Source organism: Argentina silus, assembly GCF_951799395.1.
Source record: "Argentina silus genome assembly, chromosome: 7".
In the NCBI taxonomy this organism is placed as follows: Eukaryota; Metazoa; Chordata; class Actinopteri; order Argentiniformes; family Argentinidae; genus Argentina; species Argentina silus.
Genome location: NC_139661.1, coordinates 12,012,982 through 12,040,886, shown reverse-complemented (window position 1 = coordinate 12,040,886; position 27,905 = coordinate 12,012,982). Strand labels below are relative to the sequence as shown.

General features: G+C 44.7%; 3 protein-coding genes across 4 annotated transcripts; 2 read left to right on the top strand and 1 right to left on the bottom strand.

The window, feature by feature from the left end:
* Window positions 1-1,024: 1,024 nt before the first annotated feature.
* On the bottom strand, window positions 1,025-12,719 carry LOC310806732 (tRNA (32-2'-O)-methyltransferase regulator THADA). Its single transcript, XM_083672935.1, has 31 exons — window positions 12,604-12,719; window positions 11,970-12,150; window positions 11,790-11,876; window positions 11,678-11,705; window positions 11,403-11,551; window positions 10,825-10,947; window positions 10,588-10,711; window positions 10,248-10,390; window positions 9,974-10,058; window positions 9,757-9,893; window positions 9,464-9,661; window positions 8,637-9,366; window positions 7,729-7,881; window positions 7,426-7,535; window positions 7,174-7,334; window positions 6,915-7,084; window positions 6,646-6,810; window positions 6,394-6,545; window positions 6,146-6,283; window positions 5,945-6,049; window positions 5,648-5,848; window positions 5,381-5,531; window positions 4,905-5,154; window positions 4,430-4,666; window positions 4,136-4,340; window positions 3,782-3,970; window positions 2,994-3,244; window positions 2,681-2,851; window positions 2,261-2,527; window positions 1,949-2,151; window positions 1,025-1,835 (listed from the first exon to the last, which is right to left on the bottom strand). The coding sequence occupies exons 1-31, from the start codon at window positions 12,702-12,704 to the stop codon at window positions 1,588-1,590; spliced, it is 5,613 nt and encodes a 1,870-aa protein (XP_083529061.1). The 5' UTR covers window positions 12,705-12,719; the 3' UTR covers window positions 1,025-1,587.
* A 443-nt stretch (window positions 12,720-13,162) lies between these two features.
* tctn2 (tectonic family member 2) lies at window positions 13,163-17,769 on the top strand. Of its 2 annotated transcripts, none has more exons than XM_083672670.1 (18): window positions 13,163-13,296; window positions 13,395-13,511; window positions 13,616-13,686; window positions 13,873-14,074; window positions 14,286-14,386; window positions 14,490-14,689; window positions 14,791-14,911; window positions 15,136-15,292; window positions 15,397-15,507; window positions 15,631-15,768; window positions 15,873-15,947; window positions 16,068-16,166; window positions 16,258-16,375; window positions 16,466-16,569; window positions 16,701-16,848; window positions 16,974-17,117; window positions 17,267-17,355; window positions 17,466-17,769. In XM_083672670.1, the coding sequence occupies exons 1-18, from the start codon at window positions 13,188-13,190 to the stop codon at window positions 17,585-17,587; spliced, it is 2,226 nt and encodes a 741-aa protein (XP_083528796.1). In that variant the 5' UTR covers window positions 13,163-13,187; the 3' UTR covers window positions 17,588-17,769. The 2 variants fall into 2 exon arrangements, with proteins under 2 accessions (XP_083528796.1, XP_083528797.1); XM_083672671.1 differs by having other exon boundaries at window positions 17,267-17,344; window positions 17,466-17,565.
* Window positions 17,770-17,980: 211 nt separating this feature from the next.
* atp6v0a2b (ATPase H+ transporting V0 subunit a2b) lies at window positions 17,981-27,548 on the top strand. The gene is made up of 20 exons (XM_083673899.1): window positions 17,981-18,692; window positions 19,245-19,323; window positions 20,023-20,120; window positions 20,764-20,901; window positions 21,097-21,194; window positions 21,279-21,405; window positions 21,665-21,747; window positions 21,961-22,054; window positions 22,808-23,020; window positions 23,354-23,504; window positions 23,674-23,813; window positions 23,963-24,120; window positions 24,271-24,361; window positions 24,581-24,699; window positions 24,826-25,036; window positions 25,243-25,368; window positions 25,467-25,586; window positions 25,727-25,844; window positions 25,967-26,138; window positions 26,268-27,548. The coding sequence occupies exons 1-20, from the start codon at window positions 18,576-18,578 to the stop codon at window positions 26,368-26,370; spliced, it is 2,556 nt and encodes an 851-aa protein (XP_083530025.1). The 5' UTR covers window positions 17,981-18,575; the 3' UTR covers window positions 26,371-27,548.
* The last annotated feature ends 357 nt before the right edge of the window (window positions 27,549-27,905 follow it).

Here is a 27,905-nt window from a genome sequence, read left to right as displayed (position 1 = left end):
CAAAGCATGGCTTGTAAAAGTAGGTAAATGTTGCATTACAGCAATAGAATGAGGGGCAAATACAAATTGGGCATAGTACGGATCATCTGCTGTGGGAAAATGGTTCTTTAAATCAGTGTTCTGTAATTCAGTAAGATACTACAGACTCTGTTGTCTTCTTATCACTACCGTCTTTGTCCGCTTCACTTCGTATTATGGGGTAACACAATCAGTTCTTCCAAGGGCAACAGAGTCAATCCATCTATGCTGATGGCAGGCAGCATGTTTTGAATTTGTCTCATTACTTTTATCATGTCTGATTTTACAGTGAGTTCGCTTTGCCCTCACACTACAGTACATCACACATGATCAACAGACCTCCAAGTACATCTGCGAGGACACACTGGAAAGGTCACTCAGTCCCAAAGTACACACCATCAACACTTCCAGAATGGTAATGTAGCCGTAGCCTAATATCAAATATTTGCCTGGCGCTAATTGGAGCACCTCTCTAACAAAAAAAGTGGGCTGCTATTTTGACGTAAGACTGCCTTAGTGTGTGGTGTGTTGCGGGGCAACCAATAGCCGCCCTACAGTGCAGTCAATCATCTCTGATGTGGTCTGAAAATGACACTTATCCAGGCAGAAGGCCTCTAATGGAGCATTAAACCTTGTATTCCCCTGCTGTTCACCAACCCTCCTGTCTCTACTGCCGCCGATGGCATTACATCACTGTCTGAGTCCTGCTGCTGCAGATGAAACCCAATAGGACGTGGCTAATGTAGGAAGATGAACAGGAGAGGAGGAAAAGCTATGCTCTGTGAATGAAGGAGGGCGCCTTACTCTGGTTGATGGTGGTATTACAAATATAACAGGAGTGGTGTGAGGCAGTTGGAACCGGCCTGGAGAGTCAAGGCTGTACTGCACATCCACAGAGGGCCTTTGTTAAGAGTCTAGTCCTCTACAACTCTGAAAAGGATTTACATTTGGTCAACAGGTAATACAATATGTCTAAGTATAAAAGGCAACAAGAAGGCAATTCCACTTTAATAGATTATTTAATCTATAAAATTAAAAAACACAATTTTTCAAACAACATTTTAAACATACAAAATATTAATTGCATCTTGGTTGCATCATGATTACACAGACATGCAAATATAAGGACATACAGCTAATAAAACAAAACAAACAACAACATCAATTAAATTGCTCTTTGGGTGTGTCACATGTGACACTTCAATCACAATCATACTCCAATCAGTATAGGCACTCTTAGTTCAGAGCATTGTGGTAGAAGGGAGGCATGTCTCCAACGTCCCCCCACATGTCGATCAATACCCAGCAGGCCTCCCAGCAACAGTAATGTGATCATGCCTTCATCTCGCCACAGTCAGTCAGCTCTTACATAACTCATCTCTGTGAGCCAGCCAGATAATACTGTACTGCAGCATCAGCAGCTGCAGAGAGTCCATTCAAGGCCAGGGTTGTTTGTAGCTGCCTTAGGCATTCATGCAGCACTCATGGATTAATTTACTCTTGTCTTGATCATCAACAATGAATCCTGAGGGGATCTGTTGGGGTGGACAATACTACTCCATGTCTCCATCACACAGACAGGTCGCCTTTCAAAGCAGCTGTGAAGGTAGAGGGTAGCTGGACACCATTCTGACTGAGCAGATGATGAACTTCCTGTATATTCCTGTGTAGGGTCAAGGGGTCACAGATGGGTCGTAGGTCATCAGACACTTCCAGCAGCTGCAGGAGGAAGGCTGCCCTAGCAAACAGGCCACAGAGGGCGCCATGGAAACGGGAGTCCATGAGAAGAGCCAACCAGGCTGTGTCCAAAGTGTCACCTACAATAGTGGAACAGAAATTATCATAACACATACCATTATGCTCACGTAATATCATTACTATTTTAGACAAATGGCTGACAAATGACTGAGCACAGGTCTGTGTGTGTTACCTGGGTGGAGGTCTTTGCAGACCCCAAGGCTCTCCAGAACCTCTGTAACATTCCCCCTAGCCCACACACTCAGGCGCTCTGCCAGAGCTGAGGAGGCTGGGTATTTATCAGCAAGCTGAAGCAGGAATGGCAGCAGACATGCAGACATCACAGAGGGCTCTGCAAACACGTTGGCATCGTCCTGCTCATACAGACTCACACACCTGTGGAAGAAGGAGGTGTAAAACAGCAATAAAGAAAACATGACAATAGGAGAGACAAAGGCAGTATTATGTCTGCATGAGCTCCTTGACTGTCTATGAGGTGACTCACTCAGTTTCCCTGGCCTCCCTCAGTGCAGCCCTCAGGTCAGACTCAGGCAGATGACACAGCAGCACCTCCAGAGTGCCAGGGCTATCCCAACATTCCTCTAGTAGGAGCTCCAGGAGGAAGGGCAGGGCTTGGTTGACCTGCATGAGGTAGACACTCCTTTCCCCTCCTCCTCTCCTAGCATGGCAGAGTGTGGAGGCAAACCCAGCCACTCTCATCCTCACCTGCTGGCTCTCATCCTGCAGCAGGTAGAGCCCTGTGTTGATCAACCTACACAGGAAAACACAAACAATGGACATTATCATATCATCAATTGTACTGTGTTGCACAATGTGTAAGGCACAAACTGCTGACAATTGTGACATGGCCATTATGCAGAGCCTACTTGAATCCTCAACCTACTACCCTGTGTTAGAGCTGTACCTGCTGCTGAGGGCTGAGAGAGGAGTGCGTTCCCTCAGGGCCTGGGTCAGTAAGGGGGCCCCAGCCAGACACAGGGCCCAGGCACAGGCCATCCTGAGAGCCTCAGGGGATTCTGGGGCCCGCTGGACCTCCAAGACACTGCACCAACGTGGGAACAGAGATGACTGAAGGCTGAGATACAGACAGAAGGGAAGAGAATGACGTAGACAGAGAGGTTGATAAAAACAGTAAAAGTTCAAGTTAACTATTGACTTGCTATTGCACAGTAAGATATTTCCAAACTGTAATTAATGAAGGGAATGTGAAGACTGACCTTTGGGAAAGCAGCAGGCTGGCCGAACACAGGGCCTGGGAGAGGAACTCTGGCCCCCCTCTGTGCTCCTCCAAGGGCCTCAGCAGCAGCTCTACACACTCCAGCTGGGCTGGGACCTCCAGGGTGGGGGGCAGAGGGGGCCCCTTGGACACAGCAGGGTCAACTCCAAGAGTCATCACTGTTACCAGGGCTGTCAAATATGTCCTGCTGTACTCCAGACTCTGGTCCAACAGTGCCTCCCTCAGGTTGGCCTGAACACAGAGACCACTGTTAGACGCCTTTCATTCAGTGTGAAATTAAATGGACAATGTGTGATTAGGCCTATGGGTGGTATGTCAAAGAGAAACAAGTTTTTTTTTTTTCCACCTCCTTTGTAAGCTGGAAGTATCATTTCTTATCAGACTATGCTACAGGAAACATTTGAGGGCTGAAGGACCGATCACTATTAGGTCACCACCATGTTATGGAAAGAATGTAGTGTGGTATTAAGTTTGTTGGCATTAATAAAACAAACTCAGTGAACCCATAACAACTTCATAAAACACCATAGAAAAAGTACGGATATCCTTGACTTGACCAGGCACACCCATTTCTTGTAAGGGAGAAAAAAAGGTTCTCAGTCTGACTTCGCCTTCATATAGCATTATACTCAAGCATATCTTTACTGCCTGGATTTCCTCATATTGTGTTTTATCAAAGTCAGACACTTCTTGTTGAAAATGAATTGTTGAAAATCAATGGTCAATGTTGAACAGGGGTCACTTTCCCAGCATGAGATCAAATCTCACCTGCAGTGCCATCTCGATCACCTTCTGCACGCTGGTTCCATGGCACCCACGCCCCTCCGCCACCCAACTAACCAACGACAGCCTTAGGTCAGTGCTCTTGGTGGAGAAATCCCCCCACACCTGCCACGCCCACCTAGGGTCTGCACACAGAAAGTGGATGGCGCTCTGATGGAAGGAGGCGGACCCAACCTGTGTGAAGACCAATGGGAGTGTCATAAGCTTTATGTTTGGTGTGACGGCTGACACAAACACAGCTCTAGGGAGCTACCATATAATGACTGAGTATCAGTGGAGAAGAATGGTGTGTGTCCATGGGAGATGTTTGTGTGTGTGTGTGTGTGTGTGTGTGTGTACCTGGAGCCTGTGATGTGGTGTGTGGAGCTCTGACAGGAGGGCATCGCTCAACTGGTGCAGGAAGCCCTGTGAGCAGAGCCCTCTCAGCAGACCTGCCACACCCAGGTAGGCCCCGCACACCAGAGGGCACTTCTGGGCCCCCGTCACCAGCCACAGCCTGGACTCAACACTTCTCACCACGCCATGCAGGGCATCTGCGGGAGCGCTGAGAAAATAAAAACAACATGAATTTGTAGAACCTAAAAATGCCTCTATTGAATCTTTCACTGTTCCCTTGTGAAATCCCTTCCATACCTGTCTGTACATGGAGCCCTGTCCAGAATGGATCTGATCTGCAGTAGCTGTCCATGCAGGCGATTGTGACAGCAAAGGTCCTGAGACTCTGGCAGCTCTCCTGTCAACCTGTAGAGGATGCTCATGTATTCCGAGGGGGGTGTCATGGCAACCAAGGCTTTGGAGGCCATAACTCTCACACTGTAGATAGGACTGGCAGCCAACTGGAGTAGAGGAGCCAGGAAGTCAGACAGAGCCCTGGGGTATAAGGTTATAGACCAGCGTCAATAGGGAGAGGAATATATGACTGTAAAGGAATATATGGTACTGTTCATAAATACAAATACCTATGATGTGTTTGAGTACACAGGTGCTTAATCATGAAACAGGACCATGCACTTAATTTGCTTCACTGGGCAGATGATGTTGAAATGTAGGGATGATATAGTTCAGGAAACTGCAGGAAACTCCATAATGATATGAAAACAGTAATTACCCTGTTTGGTCTTGGACACCTGGCTGGAGTTTAGCCAGGAGGGTGAGAACAGGGTAGAGCGAGGGGTGCAGGCGCAGTCTGGCTTCCCCAGAGGGACCCTGAAGGTCCCCCGCTGCTCCCCTCAGCTCCCCCAGGAGAAAGGGCTTCAGGGAGGGGTAGTGGGTGAAGAAGGCGGGGGGAGACATGCCATGCTGAGAGGAGCCCTCCTCACCCCCAGACCGCTGTCCCAGCATCCGTGAGCACAGAGAGCCTGCAACCAGGGTTAAGAGGTCAGAGAACACACATAAGTAGTCTAAAAATAGACATAGTCAAATATAAAACATGTATCCCTAAAACATGCCAGAAATTTGATCAGACTTCTACAGTTGGCTTTGTAGATTCCCACCCTGTCAATATAATCTAATTCTGACTCAAGTTTCAGAGGAAATCTAACACATGAGTTTTGAATATGTCCACACTTCACATTATCATCTTACTATAAAGCTGCAGGGCAGCATTCCTCATGGCCCAGCAAGGGGAGCTGAGGAGTGTCAGGGATAGGATGGCAACAGCAGCAGCAAATTGCAGGATAGCTACACCCAGCCCAGAGCCTCGCACCAGGGCCTGCAGAGTGTGGACCGCACACACCTGGAAGAGAAAACAGTTACATGAGTGTATATGACTAATGTGTGTGTGTGTGTGTGTGTGTGTGTGTGTGTGTGTGTGTGTGTGTGTGTCTGAGCATTTCTAATGATGTGCAGCACCTGTGGCAGGTCCAGTGTTTGGTCCCAATTCTGTGGCAGAGGGGATCTGGATGTCTCCAGCAGGGTGTGTATGCTGTGAGCCAGAAGGGGACGGGCTTTACTGGACTCTTCTGCTGACAACACACACAGGATAAGCATGGGCAGCCCTGCTGCCCGCCGTGTCACTGACCTATTGTGAGGGGACTGCAGAACCTGTAAGCCCTGGAGAGAACCACAAGTGTCAGCCAAATTATAATCGCCTTACATGGTTTATTAAAGGGTGAGCCCTTGTTGAGCCATGTCTGGGTGATAGCCTACCTGCTTCAACATGTGGGCTGGGATCTGCCTGAGCTCTGGCTCACAGCTGCTCAGGAGGGAGGCGCAGAACTTTGTGAAGCCCACACAGCAGCCCTCTACTGCCCCCTGGTAAAGAAAAACAACAAACACGGCAGGACTGAAGATGAGACTCAAAGGGAGGTTTGAATTGACGACTTAGGATGGATGTGTCATTGTCCTTACCCAGTGACGACATTTGAGAAGAATGTCCTTGAACACTTTTGATGCTCTGGTCAGGTTCTCCACAGTTAGAGAGGATTGTTTCTGTCTGGAATCAGCTAAAATTCTCTCAACAAGTAAGCCTAAAAAAATGCCTATTTCCTGGTGAGGTAAACAAAACAATACAGGTTAAAGAATAAGCAACATATGCAGGAAAGGAATGCCTCGTGATAATTTCTTACCATTAACTATTAATATGCCTTCAACAGTACCTTGAGGGACACCCAGCAGCAGGTGAGGACCAGGCTGTGTTCCTCAGACAGCAGCACACACTCCTCCTCCTCCTCTTCCTGATCCTCTCCAGATCCCTGAGCTTTCAGAGAGCGGATGGCATTCCCAATATCGCAGAGAGATGGGGGCACATCTATAAACAAAACAGAGAGGTTCAGAGAAGTTTGAGACAACAATTCCACACATGAAATCTTCCCTCATCCCCCTTCTCTCGTGGTTGGTAGTGGTGGTACCTTTCTTATCAGAATACATATCCTGATCTCCATACATCACACCCAACAGGAGCAGAGTGATCTTTTCCAGCAGAGCCAGTATCTCTTTGGTCACTGTGCTGTTGACCACATCACTCAGGGTGCTTGGTACCTCAAGCACACATCTCTCAAGAGCACTCAAAATACCTGAAACAAATTAATCATTAAAATGAAGGTTGTAACTTCATCTGAAGCTATACTCTCATACTCTGAGATGGGCCAAAATGGACTAGCAGTAGGGTAATACTCACTGTGTATGGGTTTGGTCCTTGAAGCCAGCATCATATCAGCCTTAGCTGTCAGGTAATGCTGCTCCAGCTCCTTAAGTAGGTATCTGACCAGGGTGGAGGCATTGGAGTTGCCAAAACTGCTATGGTTGACACTACTGTCCAACCAGGGGACCTGAGACTGGCCTCCAGACCTGCAGAGAGAGGAGCAGGGGAGGGTTTTCCACACTGAATAAGAGTACCAGAACTCTGGTTAAGAGGTGTGGATGGAAGTATTGCTTACTTTTGGAGGAGGACCTTCATCATTAGAGCACCCATCTGAGCCTCCTGCACACGAGGACAACAGAGAAGCTGCTGCGCTTGGCCAAACAATACAGAGGATATGTCATCCGGAAAATAAGGTGGAAAAAATCTCACCAGTAACCCTGCAGAGAGCTCCCGAATCTAGAAGGAAGAAAATTAAGTAGGAACATCCTCCTAAAATCATTGTAAAATGCTGAAAAATGAATCAGAGGATAGTAACAGACAGTTCTACCTCATTGGTGGAATCCTCTAAACAGCCAATGAGTACCAGCTGTTTCGATCTAGAGAAGAAATCCCACTGTCCTTTCTGTCTTGCCCAGTTGATCAAAGCAGCCATGTTGACTATAAAATGGGAACACAAATCACACAAAGAATTTCACATAAGCTAGATCAGTGACCACATCTCCCTAAGACCAGCTTTCCTATGAGAATGAAACACAAAACAAAATAAATTAATATCAATGTGTAAATTCAGTATAAATATTGACTGGTGGTTTAGAGTAGCCCAAACACCTCACCATGTTCCCTGACTGACCTGGCGGCTGGCCCTTCTTCTTCTCTGGGCTCCATGTATCTGTGCAGGTCTCCAATACAGCAGACAGCAGCAGCAGGACAGTCTTCTTCCGCTGGTAACTGTGTCCTGGTGCCAGATAGGAGAATGGCAGTTGAGCCAGCCAGTCCACAAACCCTGCAATGATCAGCATTAACATAATATGTGCCATTTAGCTGATGCTTTTATCCAAAGCAACTTACATTGCAGTGAGTACATACATTTTTCAGTATATGCGCCATGGATGTTTCAACTGCACCATCTGGAACATGTTCTGGGTCGCTGCAGACAATAACATGAATGAATACACTAATTCTGTCACTGCTAAAAGCATGGACCACCGCATTTAACTCCAGGGAATAAAAACAATCCAGATACGACCTACGAAAAGCTATCAGAGACGCCAAGAGGAAATACAGGGACAAGATAGAATCACAATACCAAGGCACTGACGTGAGAGGTATGTGGTGTGGGCAGCAGACGATTACGGACTATAAGGGGAGACCTGGCAGTTTGTGCACTGATGTTTCGCTTGCTGACGAGCTCAACTCCTTTTACGCTAGGTTTGAGGGAAGCAACAAGGAGACCCCCACACAGGCTCCCACTACCCACAAGGACAGTTATATTGTTTACTATTATTATATTGTATTGTTGTTTGATGCATTGTTGAGGAGCTAGCTTGCCCTAAGCATTTCATCGTCTACAGCTGTACTCTATATATATGATAAATAAACTTATTTTTTTTCCCAGCGGGAATCGAACCCACAACCTTAGTGTTGTTAGCACCATGGTCTACCAACTGAGCCATAGAGCCTAATGTTAACCTAATGATTTACTGGACAGGTAGATGAGACGCTCACTTGAGTGATAGGGCAAACATTAAATTCTCTCACCTACTCCCTGAACAAGTGCCATCTCTGCCTCCTCTGAGAGACTCATGTCTCTGTCCTTTTTGCCCTTCCGTCCTCTGAGGTGGGCCCGGCAGCTGTCTCTGATACGGACCAGAAACCTCTTCACCCCCGACTGGAGATGCTGGCGAAAGGGTGACGACTCACTGTTGAGGTTCTGAGGAATGAAAGCCCTCATTGTGGACAGCTCCTCAGGTGTTGGAGCCTCCCTGGTCTTTGGGCTGCAGCACAGGAGGTTGAGGGCAGCCAGACGGACTTTATCATCCACAGAGCCCAGGACCATCTGGAGGGTCTCCAGGGCTGAGCCACTCTCCAGGGCCCAGGGGGAGCCACCAGATGTGGCCCGCTGAGCACTCATGACACAGGCCCAGGCATGGAGGTGCCCTGGGATGGTAGGGTCCAAAGGGGCCAGCAGAGGCTCCACAGCGGAGGGGAAGACACGCAGAGTCCAGGGCAACAGGTAGCTGGAGCTGTTATTCTGAAGAAGGGTCACGTCTGATGTCATAGCCTCCAGGAGAGTTGGCTGCCAACGCCTGGCCCACTGATTGGCCAGATCCAGCTCCAAGGGAAGGGCATCCTGGGCTACACCCTCACACAGTTCCCACCTCTGCTGCTGGATCAGAGTCTTGTAAAGGTCTGCAGCACATGGTGACAGGTGATTGTTTGACAGGCACTTCAGGAGATGATTGGGAAGCTCAGAGTACTGCTCCAGCACCTGAAAGGTTAAGGAAATATGCACTGTCATCTCCATTCCCACAACTGAAGATATACATCTGAGGTATTCACAAGTTGATATGACTGTAAAACCTTACCATGTCAGTGCCCACATACGGGAGAAGGGCAGAGAGAGGGGAGTATTTGGCCTTGGCCTCCCAGGGAAGTTTGGTTATGCGGTGCAGTAAGGAAACATGAAGGCTCTTCTGTGTGTCTCCGAAATGCTGGCAGTCCATCTCATAGATCTCCAGCAGCAAACAGAACGCACTGCGTACAAACTCTGACACACCCTCTACCTGCAAATGTTTAAAGAGAAAAAACATCTTGTTAAAACATTATAACAATATCATCACTAACTCTTACTCAAATAAGGAAGACATGTCATACTCACAGGACTCTCAGCATTGTTCCAGGTGACCTGGATGAGTTGGTGTCGCAGGCTTGAGTCTTCAGACAGCAGGGGAGCATTGGTCACTTCCCAGATCTCAGCCAAGTTCTCTTTAACACTCTTCAGCCACAGTGTTAACACTGCCATCAGACATACAGTGTGTTGGAACATACAGGTCTCTGTCATAACAGATGCACTTACATACACAAATATTTCTTACCTTCAAAGATGTAGTAGTGACAGTCAAGCTTCTCCTCACACAGAGCAGAGACTACAGGAAACAAACCCTCCAGGAGAAGGCAGGTCTGAAACATAGATAGAGGGGCATGAAATAGGAAAGATAAGGGTTTACAAAATTGCCGGTGGAAAGCAAAATAGACTGAAATAAAACACACTCTCCTCCAAAATCATAGAGAAATAGACGACAGAATATAGTGAATAAAGATACTGTATCAATTGGAAGAAGAAGAAGCATCAAACTCAATGAACCATACATGTTTGGTGTCAGTATGACTGATGAGGATGTCCCTTCTGCAGCAGGTCAGCAGGCCTCTGCTAACAGCCAGTCTGTCTACACCGTCCTGCCCTCGGGGGCTGCAGCGCACCTGGAGCCCACCCACAGTCAACAGCCATGGCTCTGATAAATACAATCATTCTGTGGCATTAATGAACACACTTTATCATCACTATCCTTAAATCCTAAATATTAGAGGAGATATGGACCTCATGCAAAAGAAGAGAAAACTAGAGGGTGGCTGGTAACTCTGACCTGGGAAAGGTCACAATGCAGCTAATTAGTTCTAAGACGATTGTTCTAATAGTGTTGTTGTGTACCTGAGTGAGTGACCTGTAGCAGACTCCAGGCAGCTGCTGGTCCCCCAGCCCCTTCCTCTGGTGCTGTGTTGATCAGCATGACCACTGTGGTGCCTGCCAGGAGACGGGTGTCCCGGTTGGAGCACTGCACATAGACAGAAGAGAGGATGAGCATGAGATGGAAAGATAGACAGATGAATGGAAGGATGGATGCATAGATTACAATGGCCAATGTGACATAGATGAGTGAAAACCAACCTGCCCCAGGATGATGTCCATGAGAGACTGCAGGATACTCTGCACTGCAAGGCTCCCCTGGAGACTCTTCCATACAAGAGGGGCCACCTCACTAGGTAACAGCTGGAACATCTGCAAACACACCTGCAGAGGGGACAGGTCCCAGATCAGTTAGACATCAGGTGACTTGCATACAAGTTCAAAACATTATCTAAACAACACTTACAATTGAACACTTTCTCACTGAATAAGGATTGTTAAACCCTAATAAAGACTATAATGACTTCTGCCGTAGATTGAAGACCCATCTCTTCAGGCTACATCTTCACTGTCCCTCCTAAAGACCTCTTCATCCCCACTACCCCCCTGTGCAAGTGTCTCTCCTGTAAATTAATTAAAAATAAATAAATAAAAAATGATTTCTTTCTTCTAGCATTGTGACTGCCAATAGCCCCTGGTCCTAGCATACATTATTTGTTCTTATGATGACTGATGGATAGATGATTCACTTACTTAGTCAAATGTATTTGTTGTAAGTCGCTTTGGATAAAGGCGTCTGCTAAATGCCATAAATGTAATGTAAATGTAACTATAATTACCTTTACAGCTAAGTAACATAGTGGCCCATTTCTCAAACCCTCCTGCTCCAGTATGACAGGGAAGAACTCAGCCACTTTACCCAACAAGGACGGACAGGCTTCTCGCCACACTTCACGGCCAATGGAGCTGTCCTCCAAGAACATGCAGGCTGAAAACAGGAAAGCCAATGGGTAGATGTTGACAAACAAACCACTCATAATATAATTGATATATTATGTATATCAATTATATTATTAGTATATTAATTAATAATATGATTTCAATTCAAGCTAACCTCTCTGGAGGTCCCCAATTGATAATGTCTGAAAAGGAAAGATGTTGAAAAATTAATGCAGTGCTGTGATGACATTCCTCTAACTATGGATCATTTTTAGATCAATGGCTACCTGATCCGTGTCCACTATAGTGCGCAAACAGCGCTGGATCTCTCCAGAAACCAGTGGATGGTTCACTTCTGCCAGATGTTGCAACATCTGTAATGGTAAGATGCAAAACATACTCAGGATGGTTTTGAGCTCTTTGATAGTTTGCCAATTAGTAAACCTAAGTCTTATAAGTGATCTGACCTGGTCTAACTTGCGATTGGCAGTGGAGATGTTCACCATCTGTAACTGCATGGCGATGAGGAGCTTGACAAGTGGCAGGAGATGCTTCTCCTCCAAGGACTGAAGCTGCCTCACTGGGATCTTCCTCAACAGCTGGGCTGCTTCCCCGAGACAATGCTCTTTGCATCTTTTTACACCGCTCCTGTTCACAAACATCATAATTGCTGTGTCAAAGCACTGTCACAACATCAGGTGTGATAACATGATAATTGTCCTGAATTTCAATTAATCATACTCAATTATGAGAAATGGGTATATCATGAATTGAAATGACCATTGTACTGCAGTAGCCTGCCTACATCCCAGAATGTAAGCTTGTTTTACTCCATTGTTTGTAAATATGTAATTGCAAACAAACACTTTATTGCTTCAAAACATGGTAAAACTATGTAATCTCGTGGATGGACAGTCCTTGCAGCCATAGCTCCCTCTATGAAGTTGAGAGTGGTTACATTTCTACAGCCCCATCCCTCATCTTTTTACCCCCAAAAGTGGCGGGAAGACCGCGTTGTTGTTGTTTGAATCCCAGATTGCCCCTTTAACGAACCTACGTGTACATGTCACACAGAGCACTGGGCTTCCCTTTGAGATTTACCTTGAACATTCATCAAGTTTGTTAACGAAAAGCTTCAGAGTAGTGCTGACATCTGTGGGTATATTGTCCTCAGTGATCATATAATCTAGTACAGCTTTCATCTGATCTTCGACCGATTCGACGGGAACCATTGTTAAACTGTATTATTCCAAAGGTGTACTGTATTTCAAGCTTCCTCGTGTTGTTCTTACCATACTGTAATTCTATGTCGACAACTGCTTGAACAACTACAAAACAACCTAAGGACGGCGAATTGCTGCCATCTGGTGCATAGGAGTATCATTACGGGACAGAGAAAATACCTATTTACAAAGTTAATATTTTTTGTTCAATTATTAGGGAATCCAAATTCATTATCTAAATAGTCATCACCAGACTTAAATTTAAATATGTTCTTATGCATAATGCCTAGCGGGATTGGGTAATACAGTATACACCCCCATCCATAAGCGTCGCTGTTGGCCGTATAAACACAGCAGCATGCCCTGTTGGAGCATAAGAGCCTAACTGTGATTGGTTAATGTTTCGTTGCCATAGACATCTCTACAACAGTTAGTAAATATGGCGATTCCCTGAGTGAATAGATGTTTTTAGTAATGGCTAAAATAGTTTCTGCATCATATGGATCTATTTTCTGTCGATGTGCATGCATAATTCTTGTAATTTTGCTTTCGGATGCTAAGAGCAATGTCGGTAAGTGATTCAATACCAGCTAAATTGATGGAAGAGCATTAGGCCTACTGTAAATCAGAATTAATCTGCTGTGACAAAAAATAAATAACTTCTTACAGTTTTTCAGCCGGCGTCATATCTTGTCGCATCTAGACCTACACTGTCGGCGTTCTTGCTTGGAAACACAACTGGCATATCTTTGATCCTGAGGACAATATCCCCTTCCAATTCCACAGGTAAGAGTCAGTTAAACTTAAGATTGTTAATTGTAAATACGGTGAAGTCCATAGTTTTTGAAGCAATAGCATGTTTATTCATACAAGTTTGTTCCTTATGACAGGTCGCCTTCCACCACCATCATGCTCAGATGATCCGACACAGTGGGTTATCACACGAGAGATGGTGGGAAAGGTAATTTATGCCTAAAAGCCTGTTTATAGCCCTATATCTTGTTGGAACCAAATACCCAAGCTACACTTTACCAAAGACAAGAACAATATACCACGAGGAAACTACGTAGTCATGATGTTTGACATTGAACACTGAACACATAACATTCAGGTCTTCCTGTAATCTCTCTTCCTCCCTGTGTTTCAGACAATAATGCGAGTGCATCTGAGTTTGAACCGCAGCCTGCACCTGTGTGGTAACAATGATACAGAAACAGACTGCTGCCCTGCACCATTATGTGTGCTGGAGACTCTCCGTGTGTCCGCCTGTCTAGGAGACTTACCTCAGGCCACACTGCTCATCCAGGCTAAGATCTATGCCCAGTTACTTCCAACTGGCCCCGTATCGGGTGAGTCTTGCTCTCTCATGTAAGGAGAACAGATTAGTAAATGCCCTCACTGCAGACCCCTATACACAGCATTGCAGTCTCATATGTAATATGTATAGACTTTCTTTGCGGTGCAGGTAAGGGCCATTTTAGTACTGACCGCATCCTAACACATGTAGGCTACTTATACATGTTTATCCCCGTTTTTAACATTACTCAATCATTTTTTCAGACAATAAAACAGTCATTCCCAACCAAGTGTATCAACCCCTGGGCCCTTGTCCTTGTGACCTCACCGTAGGAGCCTGTGATATCCGCTGCTGTTGTGACATGGTATTTTCTTTGATGAGAGCCATATTCAGATTTGACATTTTTAATCGGTTATTTATGACTGTCCATCTGGTAATGGTGTTTGTCATTCGCCTCACTCCCCCAGGAATGCTCCCCTGAAGCCATGAAGCTGTTTGAGTCCCAGTGTCTACGTGGGCCCTTTGGAGGGAATGTCTCTTCCACTGCTGATTACCAGTGTTCTACACAGTCCTATGAAAATGCCCCAGATTGGTTTCCATTTCTCTGTGTCATCTCCCCACCTGACAACAACCCTTTCCTTGGACTCTTTTACCAAGGAGAAAGAATGTGAGACACATTCTATTTCTGCCTGATTTTTTTGTGTTTGAGGATCCCATCTCCTTTATGGTTGTACCTCTGACCTCTGTTAACCCTTTTACCTGCTCCAGCACACCGAAGCCCAGTCCATCTTTCGCAAGCCCAGTGTTGTCAGCTCCACTTTCCACCAATGACTACCGCCAAGGGGGTCCCATTTTCACCACAAGTGATCAGTACTTCACAATTCCTCAGGTGTGTGTGTGTGTGAGTGTGTGTGTGTGTGTGTGTGTGTGTGTGTGTGTGTGTGTGTGTGTGTGTGTGTGTGTGTGTGTGTGTGTGTGTGTGTGTGTGGCCGTGTGTGTGTGAGGTGAGCGTGGGCGTGAGCGTACTCGTGAACAATCAGACCTCTCTCAGGGGCATAACTCTTATGTCTACTTTGTCCCCTCATTTGTCTTCTATATCTCTTTCTCCCTCAGAACTCATTGGCTGGCCAGTGCATAGATAATGCCCCTGTGGCATTTTTGGAAAATTTCCTCACACAGTGTGTTACTCTTCTACTGTCCTGCCCAAATGGACCCCCCTTACAAACAACAACAACTAGTCTGAGAGTGCAAGTGATGGATGGCCAAGGGGGTATGTCTCACTCCATATCATTTAGGCCTACTGTTTACTTGACTTTGTGTCTTGTGGCTTTTGTAAATCTTAATTTGTGTGTGCTTGTTTGATAAATGTCCCAGGTGTGGTCACAGTGGATGTAATAGATGAAATGGCTGTTGACCTGATTCCCTTTGTATCAAGTCCAGCTCAAGTGGTAGCACTTGATCCCGCAGCCCCCCTTGTCTCTCCAGGTAAGGAGATAAAAAATGCTAAAGAAACACACTATTTCATTCATTAATGGACTGCACATTTTACTTTAACTTCTCTTGATCCCAGTTCCTCATGTATTTATTATGTTGTTCTTTAAATCACAGAACATGTGGCTGAAGATAAGAGACAGCTGTGTGAAAATGTGACTCTGGCCTTGGATTACAAATTCTTCTGGAGAGGGAACAGCCTCACAAACATCACATTGACGCGCACGGTTGGGAATGTCCCTTTGGATACCAGTGGTAGGAGCCCCTATCATTTACTGTTACCCTACCTATCTGGGTACCATTAAAACTGTTATGTCATGTTTCATCTTTTGTGTTCATTTTTTCTCTTGCTCCAACAGTGGCGTTGACATCCAGGTATTCAGCTGTGTTTCTGAACGGAGATGCTACAGCTGAGCCCAGGTCAGGGAATCCAGGTTAGTGCAACTCAACCCACCTCTTGTGCTTGAGAATAACTATCTTTGTGTATTCCACTTATAGAGACCTTGGGACTGATTTCACTGATTTATGGATACAACTTGTTTGTTGCTTCTCAGGGTATCAGGTAGGCAGGCCTGTGATTGGTGGGATTGTGGACACTATGGAAAATAACACAGTGGCCTTACAGAGGACCTCAATCAATCTTTGGAAGCCAGGTAATAGCTGTCTGTGCACCATGAATACACTGGAAAATAGGTGACATTGTCAACTTTATGTCTATTCAACCTTTTCTATTTCTGTCATCAGTAAGCGATGGGTTCTGTGACTCTGCTGATATGAGGCCAGTTCTGTTTGGGGAAAACTCAACAGCAGGTTGTCTCTTACCAGTGAACCTACAGAACCTGACCCAATGCAGCCAGCTCAGGTGGGTCACCTCACATTGAGAAAAAGCATAACTGAAGTTTGAAAATGACAGTTTCTGCATGCAAATAGCTCCATCTTTTGTCTCTGTTAGAGAGACTGTTTACTCCCTTCAGGCTGCACTAGTCACAACAACTCACGTAGCCAGGAGTGGAGACCCAGATTTCCTAAACCTGGCTGACTGGCTGAACATCACCTGTGAGTATAGATCATTCTACATTTTTGGATTAGATATATTAGAGATATCACACTTCAGTTCACATTATTATTCTGTTTTTGTTGCATTTACCCAATCCCCTTCTGTGTCCCTTTCACTGAATAATCCACAGTTGTGACTCTGAACTCAAGTCAGCCTGGAGGGGGCACTACTGGATCATGTTTTGGGGTTCCCTCCTACCTGCACATCCATGTTAGGAGCATTGTGACTGGAGTGGTGGAAGGGATGCCTCAGCGGGAGATCCAAGCCCTGGAAGTCAGGTAATTGGTAACATGCAACACTTTCAGTTGTCATCCCTAGACTCAAACAAATAAAGTATTTTAATCTCCAGTGCAAGGGCCTTTTTCTGAATGCTGTCGTTGATGAGCGTGTCATTCCTCTTCAGTTACAGTGTGTCCACATGGAGGTTGGAGTGTGGAGGGGGTGACCCAACCCCCTGTCTGAACCCAATGGTGACTCAGTCTTTCCCTGTCACTTCCTCTATCACCTTCACTGACATCCCCACGTACACAGGACCACCCAAAACCAGGTGATCCCCTCATATATTACAGCCATTAGAATTTAGATTGCAGTTACTTGAGTCTTGAAGTTATAGCCTCCATATAGGTCATAATGGTTTGTGTCTACAGTTTGGCAAGACTATAAATAAAACATTCTGATTGTGATTGTGTCGTGCAGGTTCCAGATTAACTTTACAGAGTATGACTGTGACAGGAACGATGTGTGCTGGCCCCAGCTTGCCTTCCCCCTCACCAGGTATTACACAGGTGAGACTCTTTTCTGTCACAGAATGAGACTGTATTGACAATATGCTTAAAGGTAACAACATATTTGATGGTGGATGGCAGTAGCATTAACATCTCCCCTCCATCTCCAGGTGAACCATACTCCCAGTCTCTGGCCAAGGGTCTCATCTTGGTGTTTTGTTTCATTGCTGCCTCCATTCTTGGGACTCCATGGAAACAAATCAGACAGGCATGGAGCAGCGCTTCTCTCTAAAACCAGGAACCTGAGAAAGAATGAAGCAGAGTCACACTTCACAGACTTGGTTTGAATCGCTTGATCCTGATTTGTGGGGAAAAAGTGTCTGAACACTGTTAAATGGGTCTTGTATAGGATATCTTGAGATCCTTCTAAGGGTATTTTCAACAGATATCTTAATGGTTTGTAAGAATGTAAATTTTGACATTGATTGATTTTGTATTTTTTATAAAGTTTTTTCTTTATTATGAATGTTCTGTTCTTTAATTCCATTCTGCCTGTAATGTGTGTCAATTTGAATTTGCTTTTGGTAATCCAAGAACACAAAAAAAACTTGGGGATAATTTACGGTTGTCCATGCATGCACGTCAAAGATTATGCACGCACACTAAAGTTGACTGAATGCTGAAATGACGTGGAACCAGCGTACTCGATATAGCTGTATGACTACGAGAATATTTAGCAAGCAAGTTAAGTCTACTAGTTAAATAGTAGCTATTCTGTTATCAAGCCGTTGTTTCACGCTAGCTATACTAGTTACATCTTGGATTGAGAAGAGAGAACAGTTCTTGAGCGAGCCTACCCTAGCGAGTGGTGGGCAAAGGCACCTGGACTGACTCGCTCCCCACTGCAACACACAAGCTAGCTTGCTTGCTACAAGAAGCACATCTAGCTTGTTAGTTACCGTAACAACATGACTTTTTCACTAGAAACGTCTTGAAACTCGGTAAGAGATGTGTCACAGATAAGCCAATGATTGACACGGTGGTAAAATGAAGGATCACCACCACCACTACACACAGCGATAATTTGTCTGCTAGTTTATTGCTAGTAGTACTTTTAGCTAGGTAGCTTGTTACACTCCCGAAGAAACAGCCAGCCGGTGAGACTTCGTCAGCTGAGTGAGTTTACACGGCTCAGTCGATTTGGGCTCGTTACAAACACAGACAAACTGAGTTTTCGCGTGCTTCTACTATTGGAATAATAGAAGAGACGAGCTGTCAAGATGGGCTCGTTGTTCAGAAGTGAGGAGATGTGTTTGGCCCAGCTGTTCCTGCAGTCCGGCTCAGCATACGACTGTATCATCGAACTGGGAGAAATGGGTCTCGTAGAATTCAGAGACGTAAGTACCTACTGATAATAATACACAATCATCTATGTTATACTACAGGATGGTGTAACTTGTATATGTTGTCAAAGTTGTCAGCTAGCCATACGCCTGCTCTACTCAGTCATATGTATGGCTGTCAGCCATACCAACTCTGTTACACAGGCATGATGATTAATGTCCTCCCTGGCCTTGTGGGCCCTTAGCCTGTCACTGACACAGATTAACAAGTCTTGTCTGACTATGCCAGAACAACATATTAAAGCCTTGGCTTCTTGCTTCTCACGGTTCATACGCTGATGGGAAAGTTAACTACAAAGACAAAGTGAGTAGGAACACTCACAAAACGTGGTGTGCTTGCACTAGTTTTTTCATTTGGTGACAAAAAGCCACTCACAAGGTCCCAGCTATGGTAGCAGCATGGCCCTGCTCTTTCAAACCAAGTTGTGGTCCACAGAAGGCACTGCAATATTCACATGTTATGGAAATAATTGGCATATCACTTCAGACAGTGGTGTATGCTTGTGATGATATTAACAGTGCTTCTCTCTGCTCCCTCTAATTCAGCTCAACCCCAGCGTCAACTCCTTCCAGCGCAAATTTGTCAGTGAGATCAAAAGGTGTGAAGAGATGGAGAGGATTCTTGGTAAGTGTACACTGTTTGGATTTACATTGATAATAGGCCTAAAGAGTGACAGGACTTGATTCACTCATCATCTCACCTTCACATAGTTGTTGTGCAAATCATAGTCCTCTGACCACTTTATGGTCCAGATGTACACTGTGCCCTGGGCTGTGAGTCTTATACGAGGAACTAAGGCTCTGGCTTAATTGGAGGCCTACGCTAGGAGATTACATTTTAGCCCCAAAAAAGTTGTTGCTTTTCTCAGAGGAATGTGAGTTCCTGAGAGAAGATAAAAATGATCAGTGAGAGCCTTTGACTCATAGATTTAGAGATCACACAAGTCAGTGTAAAACATTTTTGAACGACAACGGATAAGGCTTTAATTGACAATAGCTGTTGACTATTTGTAGCTGCACCATGACTTTGTAAGGCTCAGCTAATATAGGCCAATATGTGGTCAATTGGAAAAAACAGTTAGCAATACCAGGTCTAACTTACAATAATTGGACATTTCCCAGCACAAGGAATGCAGTCATGCTTCTCTTGACTAGCATGGATAGACCTCATCAAGTGTTTACTTGTAAATTGATGGATTGCCATTCTTTTCTGTTGTCGCACCATGCCCTTGAAAGTGGATTGTTTTGGAAACAGTGCCCATGTTTGTGTTTGTGTATAAAGTGTGCATTGATGTGTTATAAGACTACACTGCATCTCCAACAGGGTACCTTCTGAGGGAAATTAAGAGAGCTGACATCCCACTACCAGAGGGAGAAGTGAACCCAGTTGCTCCCCTGCCAAAGCATGTCCTGGTTATAATGGTTAGATACCTTAATCTGTCTTTCTTCTGTCTGTTTCTCCTTGTCTGTCTCTTTTCTGTGTAACTTAGTTGAAGTGATAAACTCAGTTGAAGTAGTAAACACACTCCTCAAATTGAAATGCCCCCACCAACGCCATCAAATTGCTAGCTTTTCAGTGGCATAGCTGGTTAACATTGGGTGTTTCAGAGGGAAGTCACATGTTTGAAATACAGAGGACACAAGATCGAGAGGCGTTTGAGGTTGTGAGTGAGGAAGCAATACTGTTTCACGCCAGCGTAATGCCTGTGACATCTGCAAGAATTTTAACCCTTGTGTTGTCTGTTCATGATGCATCTTTTACATTGACTATGACTGTGTGGTATAATGAGAAGAAATAATTTAACATTATATAACAAACCAGACAGTCAACACTTTGATCGAAAGAATTTGTAACAGAAATCCTGTAGCATCTCTTTAAAGGGATAGTTAACTTTTTGTGTTAAAGTTTTTCTTGGCCCGTGGACTACTTTCAGGGTAAGGAAACATCTGACGATAAGCTGTAAAAAAAAAAAAAAAAAAATGTAACTATCACTTTAACCAGTTGATTTCTCACATTAAATCATCAAAAGTAATAAAACTCAACATCAGTTATGTTTCTCTCCAGGAGCAGCTGCAGAGGCTGGAGGTGGAGCTGAGTGAGGTGACGAGGAACAAGGAGAAGCTGCAGAAGAACCTCCTGGAGCTGACAGAGTACACACACATGCTGCGCATCACACGCAAGTTTGTGCACCGCAGCGCAGAGGTAGGTCCAACAACTGAAGCAGTGTAAACACAAAGCAATGCATGACCCACTGACTGGACAATGCTCTGCCACTCTGAGGACCTTGACTGCAAGGGACTTTCTCTGGCTTGATCAAATGCTTGCTGAAAAGCAGGAGTAAGGGACTTGCCAATGTATGTGTCCTTGTCCTGATTGTGTCCTGTCTCTATTTTCCAGTGTGAGCCCCTGCAGGTCCAGTATGAGGAGTTCCCCTTCCTGGAGAAGGACCCCATGATGGACTACACCAGCATGCAGCGGCTAGGGGCCAAACTGGGGTAAGGGGCAATCAGCAGTCAAAATCGGCATTGTATAGATTTGTATGTGTGTCCTAACACCATTCCTCTCACCTTGCCCTGCAGGTTTATTTCAGGACTGATTCAGAGGGTAAAGATAGAAGCCTTTGAGCGCATGCTGTGGAGAGTGTGTAAGGGCTACACCATCCTCAGCTACTCAGAGATTGACGAGTATCTGGAGGACCCTGACACGGTGGGTTAATGTAGTTTTCTCCCATACAGCATACAATCTGCCTGAGAGACAGGCTCCTTGGCCTTTACCCTCCTATCACATTTGAACTGAAACCTGTTTGTTGCTAGGTATGTGTGACAGTCAACTCAAAGGTGAAAATAAAATGTATTGCTAACCACATTTCTCAACTTCTGTGACAGGGATGGGCCTGTGTAAAGAGAAACAGCTCGCCTCAAACTTAATGTAGGTTTACAACACTTCCTGCTGTTTGGTTTTGCAGGGTGAGCCAACTAAAAGCGTGGTGTTCCTCATCTCCTACTGGGGGGAGCAGATCGGCCAGAAGGTTAAGAAGATCTGTGACTGGTAATAATAATAATAAATAAATAATAATAAAACCCCTTCAAATGACTTCTTGTTGTTCCACACTTTACACTTCTTGTTGCAATCTACTACCATGACAATAACCTTTTGATTGAGATTGAAAAAGACAGCTCCCCTCCCAGCCCCTTATTTAATAAGCACTGAAGAGATTAGCGTCCTGAGTGATAGCATTGTGTTAATCTTTTTGTCCCCCAGCTACCACTGTCACCTGTATCCATACCCCAACAGCAATGAGGAGAGGAATGATGTTGTGGAGGGACTCAAAACTCGCATCCAGGACCTAAACACTGTAAGCTCTCCTTGTCACCTACTACATACGTCTGTGTTTGTTTTAGTTGAACTTATGCATTCTTTGACCGGTTGGTTGACTCCAGAGAGATCTTTTAACTTGTCAGTTAAAAAGTAAACTGTAAGCCTTGAGGTTTTCCTGCTGCTGGATTTAGCTATAGAAAATTAATGTTTTATGAAGAATGTTATCAAAGGAGGATGTAGCAAGTTTTTGGAAGCATGTTATTGCGATCAGGAAAAAAAAAAAAAAGCTTTAGTACAACATTATTGGAGATTTTTTCACAATGGACCGTATGCTGCTGTTTTTTTAGGAGCCTAGAGAGAGAATCAGAGCTCACTAGGTTACCCAAGCTCACGGTCTGTCCTCTTTGGTCTCTTGACTTAATGTAGATTGTGCCTCACTGACTGGAGACTGGTCTGTGAAGTCTTTTTGGAAATTTTACCCCTGAGAAAAAAAGTAGTTGCATTAACCTCTTGTCCCAGGCAGCACATGATCCACATGAGGTCTCAGCTGAAGGCATGCTCTCTTTTTCTTCTTTCTTTCTCACATTCACTCGCTGCTCTCTTTCTCTCTCTCTCTCTCTCTCCCCCCTTCCTTCCCCCTCTCCTTGCACAAGAATACACACACATTTTCCATCCCATGTGTACACTATAGCCCTCTCTGAACAGCATCATATTTCTACACCCCATTGATATTCCAAATGGATGGGAATCCCTCCAATTATGTAAGATGTGATACCCTTGGTTTCCCCAGGTTCTCTACAGGACTGAGGACTACCTGAGACAGGTGCTGAACAAGGCCTCTGAGTCCATCTACACCTGGGTCATCCAGGTCAAGAAGATGAAGGCCATCTACCACATCCTCAACCTGTGCAGCTTTGACGTCACCAACAAGTGTCTCATCGCCGAGGTGTGGTGCCCTGTCAACGACCTGCCCACCCTGAGGAGGGCGCTAGAGGAAGGCTCGGTGAGTGAGGACCCTGTCATGATGGCTATACTGCAGCTCACTGTTGTCCCAAGTTCTGAGTGCTCCTCATTTCGCTCTGTTAAAACACATCCCGACATCCAGGTTGCCATTTCACCCAATGCAAAATGTATTTGAACAAAGCAAACTAGCTGTTGAATAATAGGTGAGGTTTTTGCATCTAATATTTTTGAAATGGGTGATTCTTGCAGTGTCTCAGTTGATTGTTGCCCCTCAAATAACCTTCATGCAACCCTTTTATAGACTCTCTTTTCATTGTAATTGTCATGGTCTCCAAAGCCTGCCTGTCTGATATATTTGACTCTGCCTTCACAGAGGAAAAGTGGAGCCACAGTGCCTTCTTTTGTCAACCGTATCCCCAGTAACGACACTCCACCCACCTTAATAAGGACCAATAAGTTCACCTCAGGCTTCCAGAACATTGTGGAGGCCTATGGGGTGGGCAACTACAGAGAGGTTAACCCAGGTAAGGCCTTGCTAGTGAAGGACAACATACCCTGAAGCCTGGGAGGTTATAACTTTTTCAATTTGTCAGGAATTTGTGGGAGATGTACATGGCTATGTATCATCAGTATGAGCCTCCAGGGGTCAGTGTTATTCCATGATGGGGTTTTTTTCTCTGCTATGTTTTACAGCTCCTTACACAATCATCACCTTCCCCTTTCTGTTTGCTGTGATGTTTGGAGACCTGGGCCATGGTGTGATCATGGCGCTATTTGCCCTCTGGATGGTGCTATATGAGAACAACCCCAAACTGAAGCGCACCAGGAATGAGGTGAGCAGGCCAGGACAAAAACTTAACTGATATTCTTAATCCCAGAAAGCCATAAAATATCCATAGAACCATTTGACAAACCATCATGTGAATCTGTGACATGGATCTGTCTTGGTCAGCCTTGTTGCTCTGTGTGTTTATATGCTCAGATCTGGAACGTATTCTTTGAGGGTCGTTACATCATCCTGATGATGGGCCTGTTCTCAGTCTACACGGGCCTCATCTACAACGACTGCTTCTCCAAGTCTCTCAACATCTTTGGCTCAGGCTGGAGTGTCAAAGCCATGTTTAAAGAAGGGAAATGGACGTGAGTTCTGCAACCTCATTAGTGTGTATTGATTCAGAAAACACTGTTGACAGCCACGGATGGTCAAATAGCTGTAACATTTGGGACTCCTTCCAGTTGACATCACTTGACAGCATGTCCTTGTGTACTCATTTGGTGTTTCCTTTAAAGCGATGCCATACGGAGTTCGAATGCGATGCTAACCCTTGATCCCAACACCACCGGGGTCTTTAATGGACCCTACCCTTTTGGCATTGACCCGGTAAGTGTTTGACTTTATGGTCATAGTCTGCATAGTCTGTCTCACACACACAAATACCTCAGTTGAATACGGCCTTCCTTCTTCATACTCACTAACATTTCACCAACCAAAAAAGTAAACCTTTGATCATTATTGTCATAACAAAAGTCTTATGTTGCTGTCCAAAAGTCTGTCCATACCTCAATCTCACTGCTCTTTCTCTTGTATTTTCCTTTGTAGATTTGGAACTTGGCATCAAATCGTCTGACTTTTCTGAACTCTTATAAGATGAAGATGTCAGTTATCATGGGTATTGTACACATGAGCTTCGGAGTCATCCTTGGTGTCTTCAACCACCTGTGAGTAATGACACACTCCACCCAGGATACTAGCACTGGGGTGGATACATTTGTGAAAAAGTCCAAATTAAACCTGCAAAATGTCTTCTTCCCAATCTTGAAATCTCTGTTTGTCTGTCTGCGTAGGCACTTTAGGAAGAAGTTCAACCTCTACTTGGTATTCCTCCCTGAGCTCCTGTTCCTGCTGTGTCTTTTTGGCTACCTGGTCTTCATGATCGTTTACAAGTGGCTGGCCTTCTCTGCACGTGACTCCCAATTCGCCCCCAGTATCCTCATCCACTTCATCAACATGTTCCTCATGCAGGGGGATGGAGTGCAGCCCCTCTACCCAGGACAGGTGAGAGAGGCCTGACACAGTGTGCATATGTGTAATTCTATAGATGTGTGTGTTCACAAACATGTACAGGGTATTATACACTTAGACTACTTTAGACATGAATACAATCCAACCTCCTGGAAAGCTACTCCAGGTCACTGTGACAGAGAGAGACCTGCAGAGATTGTGTTGTGGCTAGCTGACCTCTGTCTTTTTCCCTCTCCTAGGCTGGTCTGCAGATATTCCTTGTGGTCATTGCGCTGCTCTCTGTGCCTGTCTTGCTCCTGGGGAAACCAGTCTACCTTTACTGGCTGCACAATGGAGGCAACCGCATGGGATTAGGAATGTACAGGGTAAGGCTTTGAATGCATATGTTTTTAACCGTGTGCGCATGCGCTTGTTTTTGTGCTCTGGTTGTAACATGCAGGGCCTGTGGTGTGTCTCTCCCCAGGGTTATGAGCGTGTGCGACGCAACAGTGAAGAGGAGCTCTCCCTCATGAGGGCTCAGGACATGGAGGAGGGTAGTAGTCACAGTGACCTCTCCACCAGCAGAGAGCACCAGACAGAGGAGGTAAGCTCAAAGCAACACCATCCCCATCACCCACTCGTCTCTCATTTCTGTTTGTGAATTAATAGTGTGTGAATGCATGGTTGTACAGTTTCCACTTAGTAATGGGTAATTCTGTACTCTCACTCTCTTGGGGGTTACAGTTTGACTTTGCAGACGAATTCCTGCACCAGTCCATTCACACCATAGAGTACTGCCTGGGCTGCATCTCCAACACCGCCTCCTACCTGCGGCTCTGGGCTCTGAGCCTGGCACATGCCCGTGAGTATGATATACAGGATATTCCCCAATTCCCAAATATTTGTTTTGAATGAATCTCTCGGGTAGTTATTGTCAGATACTGTATGATCTGACTGTGTTTGTGACTTTGTGTCTGCTTACAGAGCTTTCGGAGGTATTGTGGGCCATGGTGATGCGTGTGCCACTGAAGATGGACCCCAGTGTTGGGATCTTGTTTCTGGTGCCAGTGTTTGGGCTGTTTGCTGTTCTCACTGTGTCTATCCTCCTGGTGATGGAGGGACTATCAGCCTTCCTCCATGCCCTCAGGCTGCACTGGTTAGTTACTCACAATACTTGCAGCATTCATTGTGTAAATGAAAGGGGGGAACAAAGACTAGGTGCTGAAATTGAGCGTATTGCCCTTGTGCCTTTATCATGCTGAATGATCTCTGCTTGTCTCCATAGGGTGGAGTTCCAAAATAAGTTCTACAGCGGGACTGGAATCAAGTTTATTCCTTTTGCCTTCTCCCTTCTGCCCTCCAGCTTTGAGCATGATGGCTTGCTGTGAATAGGACACACTGTTCTCCCACCCAGAGGCAAACAGCCACAATGTGCCAGCAGGATCTAGTGCTATTGAGCCTCATCCATGTACAGTTCAGTTTCATAGTTTTTTTTCTACTATTTGCTGCACTGACTGCCTTACACAAGTACAACCAAATGTCAGCATATCATGCTCTATTTTCAATGTATTGATATTCTGGGTTACCAAAACATTGCAAAGAAAATGGTCTTGGGTCAGCCTTGTAAAGTATTTTTTGATGAATGCAGGAGAAAGATGTAAATGTACTTTTATAGAGCGTCAATTTTCAGTTGAATGTATGCATACTGTGATGTGCTGAATGCTGACAAAATGTCCAAACACATGTTGCCTATGCCTCCATCGCTTTGTGGGAGAACTCTCCTTAACTGCACATTCCATTGATGGAATTGAAACATTTAACTGAAGACATCCTTTCACAGAAATAGTCCTGCTGGTCAAGGGGTAATTTAATTAGGCAAACAATTGTTGTTTAGGAATAAGGCAGGAAAAGCAGGTACTGGACCAGTGCAGAGAGAGAAATTCCCTCTGATGCCTTTTCCTATATTCTCATCCTAGTTAGTCAGTCTGTATTTTACTATAGCAGGAGAATGTAGTTTATTCTTAGCATAATGGTATTTTACATCCTGAAGAAAAAAAACAAGACCATTATATTATTTGTATTGATGTTGGAATTATGTCTATTGGATATTAAATCCTTCTAAGAAGAGGAGGGCTGATTTGATTTTTAATTGAGATTTGATCAAATTTACATATTATGGGGAGCTTGGCCTTATTGAAAAACACAGCAAAGTCTTATCAAAAAGCAAGGTGCTGCTTATTGATGCAAGACTTTCCTAAATCAGGACTGTATGGGTAATGCTGTGATGTTGAGACAAGAAAATGTAAAAATAGTGGCTAGTAAAAGACGTCTATTACTGACAACCACTAATTGTAAGCTGTAGTATGTGATGAGTAACTGGGTCAACTTTCTTGTCATCTAATCATTGATAACACTAAAATGTGAGTGATTGGTTAAAGCGTTGTTGTAAATGTATGTTCTTCTAATGCAGTCCTTGTCAGATTTTTTTAAATCTTATTTATTTTTAAAGAATTATATAACTTAGATTATTTTTGCTTTTCTCATTAAAACAACTCCATACTGCTTATTATGGTGTCCATACATTCCTCTGTTTTCACTTTGCAGATTAATTTGTATCTGGGTTGAACGTGTTTTCAAAATATTACATTGTGATGTTAATAAACTGATTATTTGATTTGATTTGTTAATTGCCCTTTTAATAACCCCTCGACCTGCATGGCACCACCAATATTGGTCCTGTATGCCTATTGTACTGAAGACTATGCTTGAGAGCTGCATAACAACAGCACAGGACACAGGAAAAAGTAGGTGACACAAAAACAGATTAATTGAAATCCATTCATCATTCATGTCACCTCTACTTATTCCTGTGTCCAGTGTTGTTAAGCAGCTGTCTGAAACGAAGCATTTAGCGCACTGAGTG

Coding starts and splice junctions, on each gene's coding strand:
- LOC310806732 (XM_083672935.1), bottom strand. CDS start 12,704: ATGAAAGCTGTACTAGATTATATGATCACTGAGGACAATATACCCACA. Junction 9,894..9,973: donor TCACTACTACATCTTTGAAG/GTAAGAAATATT, acceptor GTCTGATGGCAG/TGTTAACACTGTGGCTGAAG. Junction 1,836..1,948: donor CTGCAAAGACCTCCACCCAG/GTAACACACACA, acceptor CCACTATTGTAG/GTGACACTTTGGACACAGCC.
- tctn2 (XM_083672670.1), top strand. CDS start 13,188: ATGTTTTTAGTAATGGCTAAAATAGTTTCTGCATCATATGGATCTATT. Junction 16,376..16,465: donor ACCCAATGCAGCCAGCTCAG/GTGGGTCACCTC, acceptor TGTCTCTGTTAG/AGAGACTGTTTACTCCCTTC. Junction 17,356..17,465: donor CCTCACCAGGTATTACACAG/GTGAGACTCTTT, acceptor CTCCATCTCCAG/GTGAACCATACTCCCAGTCT.
- atp6v0a2b (XM_083673899.1), top strand. CDS start 18,576: ATGGGCTCGTTGTTCAGAAGTGAGGAGATGTGTTTGGCCCAGCTGTTC. Junction 22,055..22,807: donor GCATCCAGGACCTAAACACT/GTAAGCTCTCCT, acceptor TGGTTTCCCCAG/GTTCTCTACAGGACTGAGGA. Junction 25,369..25,466: donor TGGGATTAGGAATGTACAGG/GTAAGGCTTTGA, acceptor GTCTCTCCCCAG/GGTTATGAGCGTGTGCGACG.